The sequence below is a fragment of the Mizuhopecten yessoensis genome, unplaced genomic scaffold, assembly GCF_002113885.1.
Source record: "Mizuhopecten yessoensis strain PY_sf001 unplaced genomic scaffold, ASM211388v2 scaffold8811, whole genome shotgun sequence".
Classification (NCBI taxonomy): Eukaryota; Metazoa; Mollusca; class Bivalvia; order Pectinida; family Pectinidae; genus Mizuhopecten; species Mizuhopecten yessoensis.
This window is the reverse complement of record NW_018407733.1, coordinates 1383869-1396085: the sequence shown is the minus strand read 5'-3', so window position 1 is coordinate 1396085 and position 12217 is coordinate 1383869. Positions and strand designations below refer to the sequence as shown.

General features: G+C 34.2%; 1 protein-coding gene across 1 annotated transcript in view; it reads left to right on the top strand.

Annotated features, from left to right (window-relative positions):
- LOC110456584 (collagen alpha-1(I) chain-like) overlaps positions 1 to 12217 on the top strand; it is a 154721-nt gene that overhangs the window by 92717 nt on the left and 49787 nt on the right. The window contains exons 4-9 of the mRNA XM_021507404.1: positions 2035 to 2097; positions 9068 to 9215; positions 9718 to 9946; positions 10534 to 10710; positions 11146 to 11217; positions 11707 to 11736. Coding sequence (XP_021363079.1) covers positions 2035 to 2097; positions 9068 to 9215; positions 9718 to 9946; positions 10534 to 10710; positions 11146 to 11217; positions 11707 to 11736 — 719 coding nt within the window. The remainder of the gene's footprint in view (positions 1 to 2034; positions 2098 to 9067; positions 9216 to 9717; positions 9947 to 10533; positions 10711 to 11145; positions 11218 to 11706; positions 11737 to 12217) is intronic.

Below are 12217 nucleotides of genomic sequence, written 5' to 3'. Positions count from 1 at the left end.
TTTTTTCAATAAGATGTGCATTGACTGTGTGTCATTAAATTATTAATATAATACTTCCATGAAAGGTCCTGAATAATACTGGTTTTAAATGTATTTGTTAGAATATGAATCCATTAGGTAATATGAATTGTAACTGAATGGGGAAAAGAGTAATATAAATACCTGTTGTACATGCAGTGCATGAAACCCTTACATTAGTGCAATAAAAATTAATTGTTACTTTGATATGTATCCTTTTATTTACTATTGGTGTTAACGTTGGAAATTATTCTAATAATATGCGAAGATAAATAAAAAAAGGATATCAATAAAAAAATATGTAAAGTATTTACGGACATTTTTCCACCCTGATCGCTAGTGATAGGTTGAAAAGTAAAAGCATGACTAAGAATATAGGTGAACAGAAATGACGTGTATACCTAGCTGACATACTGTTATTATACACTTATTTGCACGAACTTACTAGTATGACTAGTTTCATTACCTAGAATATATAAAATGTTCTCCTCTTTTCATGACGTACAAAGAAGTAAAATGTGTATACTCTGCCAGTACTGACGTAGTGTACTCTGCCAGTACTGACGTAGTGTACTCTCCCAGTACTGACGTAGTGTACTCTGCCAGTACTGACGTAGTGTACTCTGCCAGTACTGACGTACTGTACTCTGCCAGTACTGACGTAGTGCTGAGGAGTCTGGAAGGCTCGAATGCCCCTTCTCCTTTCACTGACTTCAGCGTATAAAGTACAGAGGTACAAACACATATCTAATTCAACAGTATTATTAAATTCACATCTCAATAGAATGTATGCCCTTTCGGCTGGTTCTTTTTCCGCCACATTAACTGTTTCATTGGAAGGTGTAAGGTTTAAGGTTTGTAGCTTTTGACATGACATGGCCTCCCGACACTGAATACAATTTAACGCGCGAACAATTATATATACATTATGTTTAGAAAAAAAGAAGATATTTGAGAACAATTGTACTTTTTCCCGAATATTTATTGCGTTTACGTGTTGTTTCTTGTAATTGTTAATGTTCATACCGAGTTTGGATTATTTATGTCTTAGTTGTAAATTTGTGTAATGTTAGAGAAATACATTAATAATACCGAATCGTAAACAAAACCATAATTGTATTTCAAATCTGCTAAACTTGAGGGCAAAATATAAACAAAACACTGTTTGAAGAATTCCCTTGATAACATACAAGGATAAGTTGTTCGAAAGTGTCAGCTTCCTCTGCATCATTGACAATACCTGCCTTATACATTTATATATTTTCAAAGTAAAGTGAAGTTGTCAAGAACGAAACCAAAAGGCACACTAATTAAAAAAATACCTATATGACTTTATATCAAAGTGGGTCTTTAGCAATACAGCAAGCAGTGAATTACGTTACCACTTTGCTGGTCGGGTATATATGACCATAGTACCAAATCTGCAAAATAGACGAAAACATTCCGAGGTCATTTAAATTATGGTATTTTTAATGATGTCACGTGTTCCCCTTTTCTAAAAGATATACGTTTATAGTAAATTGCCAAAATATTAGGTTTTTAACGACTATATTGTTTTCTAACAGTCTTTGTTTTATAGAGGAACGCCAACTTTCTTCTAGTCATAAAGTTTTCTCCCACATATATGTACATTGCGATAAATGGAAGTTCACGAAAATTTTCCTCTCTTTCTGTTGGAACCCTGTTATGCCGACTTTATATTTCTAATTCATAAGTACTCCATTAGATTTGAAATTATTCCATTAAAGGATTTCAAGCACATCTCCTTTTGATTTAACAGTAGTTTAGACAATTTTGGATTTCCAACCTACCATTACTGATGAGACATAGAGGGACAAAAAAAGCTGTATGATGCAGTGTAACGTATTTTTGGCTTACTGTGTCTATTACCATATGTTAAAGGAACAATCACCTGTGAGTGTTGCATCCATCTGAACTGAATATAAAATGTTAACAATAAAATAATACAATTATTACACATATTTTCATACCAGTGTGTCTCGTTATCCATTACAGAACGTATACCGAGTGGTAACAGTATCTGTGGACCGATACGTCCTGGTGATGATGACCTTAAAGGTAAGTTGCTATCAAGATAGAGATATTCACATCTATCTGGTTTAACGCTAGGTAAAACAATAAGCCTACCTTGGGGCTTACAAAAAAGTCGTCCTGTCCTTCTGTCAGTTTGGCAACATATGTCATGTACGCATGTTTTTTTTATTAAAACAATTTAATTACAAACCTCCAGAGGTATACAGGTATTACTGACATTGATCGTTAGAGTCCAATTAAGGTCGAGGGCATACGTTCTATATCAAGGTCATAGCTACAGTTCATGATTAAGGACACAAGGATGGTTTGATATTGGTCTCCCGATTAACTAGAGTTTCGCTGATTGGGGAAAGAATTTCAAACACCGTATTTAAATATGAAAGTTATCATGACGAATTATTAACTCAAGATGGACAAATTCAAACCTGTATTTAGAGACCTATCTCTTGCTGCAGGTGATTTTGTGATACATTGTTCAGGTTATGTTATATAACACCAATGGTCTATTAAGACAGCTGTTAACAGTGGTGGTCAATTATGCAGGTTTGACTGTATAACGGCTCTGTGTTGGATATATGACTGCATTTCACTCCCGCAAATACATCCACTGAACTATGTCCTTATAGAATGTCTCAGTTACCAAATTATTAACTCATACATATTTCTGATTGATCAGATGTTTACTGTTATTTATAACAACATCTGAACTGGATATTAAATCACTATATTTCACCATTGTGGTTATGGATGCACCATATTCAGGAATAACACTTCAGCGACATTTACAGTTAATACTTTGATCAACATAGGGGAATAAATTACTTCTGTAAAATTATGTTTTGATGAATCATTAAAGTGCATTTATACATGTGCACAACACAGAAAATGGCTTTCTTTTTGAAGACAGCAGATTATAGTTTATTCATGTTCAACCGCTTCACAACGGTAAACAGTGTTGAATCAACAAACAAGCTTGTCTCCCAGGGTCAGCGTCATTATTTTCAAAGTCATTAATGAATAGAAGGACATCAAAATACATGTTGTTAATATACGGTCCATATATGTCAAGCAGAACAGACCTTCTATTTTACTAGCACACTCTCCTATTTATAGCATATCTCTTGCACCTTTGAGCCGTCCTTCTATCTATAACCGCTGTTTTATATTATGTAATGCCGTACCATCTGTCGTTGTTAAAGCCACTATCATGATATGCGATATTATTCATTTCTCACTGTAACAGATTATGTATTATGCACCCAGCATATTTTTTGAAATGATGGATTTCTGGACAAGTTTTGTTTTATGAAAAGAATTATAACTAGTTGGTAATAAGTAATAGTGATCTTTTAACCGCAGAATTAAGAGAATTCTATGTATAAATTCCACATTGACTAATTGTCAGATTTTCATAAGTGCAGAGTTATTGATTGATGGAGTTTTCGTTTCTTATTCCTGTTTTGTAATAATTATTTGTGTTAAATTAAAATTACTTGTTTCTAACAAAACTGTAGGTATCTGTGGAGGTAGTATTCAACATTTTTCATATTGTAGAATATACCAAACACACAGTAGTTAAATTTTATTCTGACAAAATTGCTCTTATAAATCTGTGACAGTAATATTTAGCTATTCAGAAAGTTTTCAACGTATCACTTTACTGTCTGAATAAGCTGAACTTAAAGCAAAGTCGTAAAAAATCAAAGATATATCATGTCAGTGTGAGTGCTTACTAACCTGCTCAGTGAATATGATAGACATAAGAGACATCAAATAACCTGCATGCATGAATCTATAAAAGAATGATGAAATACGTGAATATGTCGAAAAGTGATGTATGTAGACGGCTAATTATCTAAAAAAAAATAAAGCCATTTTAAAAGATGACTTATAAAACCTTTGAAGGTAGGCGCTCTCACCTGAAGTGGAAAATAATAAAACATGAAGCTATAATTAATTTTATAAACAATTACTTGATTATTGACCGTGTCGGACCAATTCATGTTCAACAATTCGTGTCATTAACGTCAATGGTATGTTTTATCTACCTCCCTCTTCCCAGGTTAGACTTACCAAACGAAAACACTTTTAACACACCTTCGTGTATGTGAGTGAGGACAATGACATATAATAACGCCTGTTGATGTTTTAACGACTCCCTCAATTTTGGGTGGTAGTATCCTCTGTCCTCATATCCGCTGTAAAGCCCAGCGACACCCAGGTGTAGTTTCCTATATAACCTAAACGATATGTGTCACTAGGATGTAGATGGTGACAATATAAGTGAACTATTTACCACAGCCTGTTTTATTGAGTGTAAAAGGGGCTGATTTGGCCGTGTGACGTGAATGGCGGTAATCTAAGAGTGATTAGTATCCGTTTAATCTCTGACGAGGTATAAACAACGCGTCTTAACCTTGTGGATGATAACAGATACATCAACCGCGAACATGGTAGTTAGCATCTACATAGAAGAACACGCTTTTTAACCATTTAATAGCAGTACTGTATCTGGGTTAGTGTTGTTCTTTCTTTTATTTCGGTTTATATTGTTGTCATTTCCGAACATGGGACTTAACATCTGTTTAGAAAACTATGTTTTTTATCAATTCTAATAGCAACAATGTGTTTTGATAAGTGTTGTTTTCCCTTTTATTTCGGTGTATATCGTTGTTATTTCGTGTTGATTGTGTTTACAGTTCTTAATCCGGTACTTATGTTTTGATACATATATTTGGCTAATGTTATGGTATGTGGCTAGTGTTTTGGTATGTGGCTTACGTTATATGTGACAAATGTTATGGTATGTTGCTGTTGCTATAGATTATAGCTTGTATAAATTTATGTGGCTCGTGTTATGTTATGTGGCTAGTATTATGGTGTTTGGCTAGTATTATGTTATGTGGGTAGTATTATGGTGTTTGGTTAGTATTATGTTATGTGGCTAGTATTATGGTGTTTGGCTAGTATTATGTTATGTGGCTACTGTTATGGAATGTGGCTATGTTATGATTTGTGACAAATGTTATGATATGTGGTTTGTGGTTTGGTATGTGGTTTATGTTATGGCATGTGACTACTGTTATGGTATGTGACGACTGTTATGGTATGTGACTACTGTTATGGTATGTGACTACTGTTATGGGATTTGACTACTGTTATGGTATATGACTACTGTTATGGTATGTGACTATTGTTATGGTGTGTGGTTTGTGATTTGTTATGTGCCTACTGTTATGATATGTGTCTACTGTTATTGTATGTGACTACTGTTATGGTATGTGACTACTATTATGGTATGTGACTACTGTTATGGTATGTGACAAATGTTAAAATATGTGGTTTGTGGTTTGTGATTTGGTATTTGCCTACTGTTATGATATGTGCCTACTGGTATGATATGTGACTACTGTTATAATATGTGACTACTGTTATGGTATGTGACTACTGTTATGGTATGTGACTACTGTTATGGTATGTGGTTTGTGATTTGGTATCTGCCTACTGTTATGGTATGTACCTACAGTTATGGTATGTGGTTTGTGCTATGGTATGTTGCTAATGTAATGGTATGTGACTACTGTAATGGTATTTGACTGCGGTTATGGAATGTGACTACTGTTATGGTATGTACCTACAGTTATGGTATGTGGTTTGTGCTATGGTATGTTGCTAATGTAATGGTATGTGACTACTGTAATGGTATTTGACTGCGGTTATGGAATGTGACTACTGTTATGGTATGTACCTACAGTTATGGTATGTGGTTTGTGCTATGGTATGTTGCTAATGTAATGGTATGTGACTACTGTAATGGTATTTGACTGCGGTTATGGAATGTGACTACTGTTATGGTATGTGCCTACTGTTATGGTTTGTGGTTTGTGGTTTGGTATGTAGTTTATGTTATGGTATGTGACTACTGTTATGGTATGTGACTACTGTTATGGTATGTGACTACTGTTATGGTATGTGACTACTCTTATGGTATGTGGTGTATGTTATGGTATGTGGTGTATGTCATGGTATGTGATGTATGTTATTGTATGTGACTACTGTTATGGTATGTGACTACTGTTATGGTATGTGACTACTGTTATGGTTTGTGGTTTGTGGTTTGGTATGTGGTTTATGTTATGGTATGTGACTACTGTTATGGTATGTGACTACTGTTATGGTATGTGCCTACTGTTATGGTTTGTGGTTTGTGGTTTGGTATGTAGTTTATGTTATGGTATGTGACTACTGTTATGGTATGTGACTACTGTTATGATATGTGACTACTGTTATGGTATGTGGCTACTCTTATGGTATGTGGTGTATGTTATGGTATGTGGTGTATGTCATGGTATGTGATGTATGTTATTGTATGTGACTACTGTTATGGTATGTGACTACTGTTATGGTATGTGACTACTGTTATGGTTTGTGGTTTGTGGTTTGGTATGTGGTTTATGTTATGGTATGTGACTACTGTTATGGTATGTGACTACTGTTATGATATGTGACTACTGTTATGGTATGTGGCTACTCTTATGGTATGTGGTGTATGTTATGGTATGTGGTGTATGTCATAGTATGTGGTGTATGTTATGGTATGTGACTACTCTTATGGTATGTGGTGTATGTCATGGTATGTGGTGTATGTTATCGTATTTGACTCCTGTTATAGTATGTGGTTTGTGGTTTGGTATGTGGTTTATGTTATGGTATGCGACTTTTGTTTTGGTATGTGGTTTGTGTGTTTTGCTATATGGTGTATGGTATGGTAATTGACTACTGTTATGGAATGTAGCTAGGGATCTTGACGTGTTTTCCCTTAACGCGAACATTTTTTCTTTGTATCATATGTCTTTCTATATTCCTTTATTTATTTTTAGGGCATTTCTAATTAGTTCCTATGAACATATTACGTTGCACTTGTCCTGGTCCTGAAGACGTCACTAAGAATATATAACCGTGATATATACATTTGTGTGTAGGGAATACCGAGTCATTTAAAAATTCCCTAAAAAAGTCTTTTCAAAGTACTTGTTAAAGAAAGATATAAAGTGTGCCCTTGTTACATAAAAAAGCGTTTTGTCGGAGAATTACCGTTACGACACAGCGATCTATGTTACGAACCCGCTACAATGCCAGCATGATGCTGGAATCCAATACTAGTGAGGCACGGGACCTTCCTGGTCGTAGAGATTTAATGCAGAACTTGAAAGGGGCCGTACATTGGTAGATGTGTTGTGTTACAAGGAGAAATGATATAGTACCACTTCAAAGACAGCATTCATCTCCAGTGCCTTGAAATACAACACATGACATATAAAAGGGGAACCACCTGGGGATGGAAGGTATAAGGAAACGAAAACGGGATAACTTTCCCTTAATAGCTTCAGATGTGACAATCATTTTGTTTATGGAATTTTAACTTTTCTTAAACAATATCTATTTTTTTTTTACATTAAACACATACCTTAATAAAAATGGAGTTTAGGTTTAATTGTAGTTTGAAATAGTGCCCTGAAAAGCAATAAAATTTGAATGTTATTGTGCTATAAAAGGAATATAAAATAATATATTCATTATTTTTATTTATTGTCAAATGTCTATGATGATTAGAATACACCAAACATTAACAATTGAGAAAATTGACTGAACCCCGCACTTAAATCACACACTCAATTTTGAACGAGTCTGCTCATGGCATAAAAGCATTTTATCTCAATTATTACATGTGTTTGTGTTTAAATACGTTATACAATTGTATATGCTGCATTCTCTTATATTTTGAAGGATTTTCTATTCATGTTCTGGTTTTTTATTTCGAATTTCAGATTTGATCTTGTCTTGGTATATGGTGCTCATATATTTTAAAAAGCTTAAAAAACCTTATGTTAGTTTAATTTACCATAAATGTTTCATGTTTAGTGATTGATTTTGATGTCCTTTATTGCAAAACCATATTTTTACGATAAAAAGGCTAGCTCAGTTAAAATATTTTTATTAATGAAATAATTTCGCGTTTTGAAGCCTTAATTTTAATGTATATTGCGTAAGAAGCTCACAAATGTTGAAAAAAACTATTATATAACTTTGATGTAGGGTTCTATCAGTGTTATGTGTTTAACCTTACAACCCTATAAACCTTTCGTGTCAATCATGTAGAGCCCTCATATGGGCACCGTGCCAGTGACGTATCCCCTTACGCCATCATAGTGTAAACGAAAAGGTGAAATATTATTAGAAAACAAAACGGATTGTGTTTCTGTCGCTGGGCAGACAATAGTAGTGATTCTATATATAACAACGGGTATCTCTCGTTTGTTATGTTGTTGATGAAAACACTCGACATTTCGGTTATCAACTCATCCATTGTCAGAAGATATACAACAACAGCTTTATTGTGCACACAGGTTTGCTTCCCAAACTCTTTCTGTCTTGTGTATAAAAAGCAATCTGTGTGCTAATGTACAGAATATCAACACCTTTTACTATTAAACTTATAACCGTATATTTCCTTAAATTACCTCATCCAGTAGTATGCATTGACATTCTATATACGTTTCATATTCTAAATACTTTTAAGGAAATATAAATAATGAAAGCAGAAAAAATCAAACTCGAGGCCAGTATCTACTGTCTGTTCGACACTTTAACAAGATTTTGCTGTCAAGGAAATATAGATGCGTTGCATCAAAATGAAAAGTGATTACCATGACCAGAGAAGTAAATCGAAGCATATACCTTTTTTCTGTCTGCTTCATTTTCTATAAAGGAGGAAGAAACTCTAAGTCGACAAACTCTTGGAAATTTAAACTCTTCTCCGAGATTATAACTGATGCAATGATAACTTGGATTAGTTTAAATTCACTTATATTCATGCTAAAAAAATTGCTACTATATGTATTTCATTGTATTTTAAACTATCAATTAATAAAAGGATAATTCCTTGTATGTTTCACGCAAGTATGCATTATTTTTATTGTTTCTTCTTTTTCAGCATTTGATTTTATATCTAACTTCCGGTTAGATAAGGCACGGGCTCTAAAAATAAAAGGAGTAACTCTCACGCGTGGATCTAACACATATCAGCAAGCATACAAACTAAAACGAAATGCAAAAAAGAAACAGTTATCGGTAGCAACAAGGTAAAACTCGTTTTCCTTTTACAGTACAACCTCGTTATTTCGCCCCCCGCCCCCAGAAAAAATATTGTGTTATATCTTATACTCCTATTTATGTCGAAATAAACGCTTTTACCCATTACCTTATATCAAACAACCCTGATGTATGTTTCAAAATGAATGTTTAATTCCTTTTTAAAACGATATCTCAAATATCTAAGTTTATCTCGTTTTTCGTAATTTTTACATCTTTGACATATTTTTTGTTTTGCGCATTGAAACATTGCAATATTATAAGGTAGCTTCTCACCGAAATAGTTTGTCCTATTTTCATTATTGAATATCAATAATTATGAAAGGTGATATCATAAGCTTCATACATTCATCCAAAGAATAAAAATATGATTTTCCATGTGATTTCGGATTCAAAACAAATTAAGGTTTATTAAATGATTATCAAATGTATTTGATACATGTATGTGTGCTATAATACATACATAATGAAGCTTTATAATGTGGTTTACAGAACAATGTTTCCACTCGGAATGCCGGAGGAGTTTTCCTTCGGAGCCACCTATAGGTTACAGGGACTAGCCAGACGGATGGTGTGGAACATGATAGACTTCCAGAACGCACAAGGGCAGTCAGAATTTGCCATTAGGTTCGATGCCCCGGCTAAAAGCATTGAGCTTGTTTTCAAAGATGCTCGCAGCACCCAAAGAATATTATCGTTTGACAACCGACGGGTTCGAAAGGTATACAGGTTACCTGGCCAAATCATTGTCAGGTCTCCCATGAAATGTTCCCATTGATCTAAACAGCGATTGCTGTCATTCATTAGTTTTCTTATATAGAGTTCTTTATCAGTTATCAGTTACCTAATCAGCAAAAAAATTGATCACAAAGACATTTCAATAGTGTAAATCATAGTTACGGTATTGCACCAAAGGAAACCTTTTAAACGATGTAATTTATCCATGAAATTGACAAGATTATGGCGAGTATATGAATATAGGTCTTATTTCACCAAGTTCAGACAGTATTAAGCCACCTCGACTAAAAAATTTGCTTTGGGATATTTATTGAAATAAGCAATGTTGACAAATAAAAACCAATTAACTTATGTTTATATTATATTAATTACCTTTGCCTTGAAACAACCTGTTTCGTAGTTATAAAATATGTCTGTAGACCAACTCTAATTAATCCCTGATGACATCGGCAAAAAAAACATTCAATCATTTCTGCTTCATTTATATGATTATTTTTTCCAAAGTATGATACAGCGTTTGAAAATAATTTTGCCTGTGTGTTCTGATCAGTACATTATTTATGTTCTCAGGCATTTAACAACGAGTGGCATAAAATCCACATCAAGGTGACCCGAACGCTCACCACGCTGTTTTTAGATTGTCAGGACGTCCAAACACTTTCAATGGTGGCGAGGTCACAGGTTGATATTAACGGCGACATTGTACTGGCCCAGCCGGTCAACGAGATCAACGGAAGGACAGTTCCGGTACGTTACCAAACAGGGCCGAGGATAGCAAACGGCATAGTCATTAATTGCCGGGTTTGAGGCCTGAATGAGATCTTTAATCAAACGAATGTTTTAGCCAAGAGATGCACATATTGGTAGTAAACACGTTTAGATAATGAACACAGATACACTAAGCAATGATACAAGGACATTATACCCGGTGGTACACGTCAAAAACAAATTGCAGCGTCAAGCTGAAACAAAGAAGATTAGAAATATTTAAAAAAAAAAAAATGCATTAATATATTTGAGCAGAAATTTCCTGAAATAGAAAAAGATGTTATGTTATCACGAAGTAGTCTTGCCAAACTCATTTCTATGACGACAGGAATATTAACTGTCTGTCTGCGTGTTATACATACACAATATCGCTTATCATGTATTGCTATTTCCTTATACTTTCTTCTGTTCCAGTTTGAACTCCAGTGGTTGGTCATTCATTGTGATCCGTCAAAGCACCAACGTGAAAATTGTGACGAACTTCCGGTATGTTTATCACGTAACAAATTGCTGATAATGAAATCAATCAAAACTTCCAGTATACCTCTTTTATCAATTACATCGTGATCGAGTATTCCCGTCATAATCATATACATGTATAAAGCTTGCATTCAGCAGCTATTTCGTTCACCGATATCTATATGCTTTATGTGAACTTGCTTTTACCGAAACTGTTGATTTTTATAATGATTTGTTTTTATGATATACATTCCCGTTGTTGTATTTTTCTTACAGTCATTTGATACCTTCACCTATTAATGGGTGTATTTTTTAGTTTTGTTTCGTTAAATTTGCTTCAATGGTGATTGTTTACAACTAATTATCATTTCATTTACATAATATTTCAAATCAGTTCTTTTAAAACAGCCTATGTTCGGCTACGGATGGCCTGTGCCATTCTTCATTGGATAATTTGCATGGAGTAAGTGCATGAGGGGTGTTGGTGATAAAATGTGATGTCACTTTCTTCTCTAGAGCGAGTCAAGAAACTACATGAGCGAGCAGGTACAGTTCCGGTTGCTTGTGCGCATGCGTGACGTGATATGAAAATAACGCTAGATTGCCTGCATTTAACCTACTATTCCTAAAATGGTTTTTTAAGAACTCGTATTTATCAAATATGTATCAGTTAATTATGAACTGTTTCTTTCACTGTCCCTTCGTGGTTTCCTTTGCATTTGAACAGATTAAAAATGTGACTAAGATGCGTCAACAAGTAGTGAGTTTGTACCTCGCACCATAGTTATACACTGCACAGTCTAATGCACATTGGTAAAGAAGAATGTTAATATCAGACTTTGGTATCGCTCGGAACTTCGTTAGCGTCAGTGAACAGCGACCAATTGCCACAATAATGTTGGTATATAATAATAGAATGGTAAAAAATATTTAATTATAACTCACGTGACGCTATATATGTAGGAATCGGGAATGTCAACATCAACCTAAACAAAATCCTGAGTTAGAGCTGTAGTATGCGAAACAT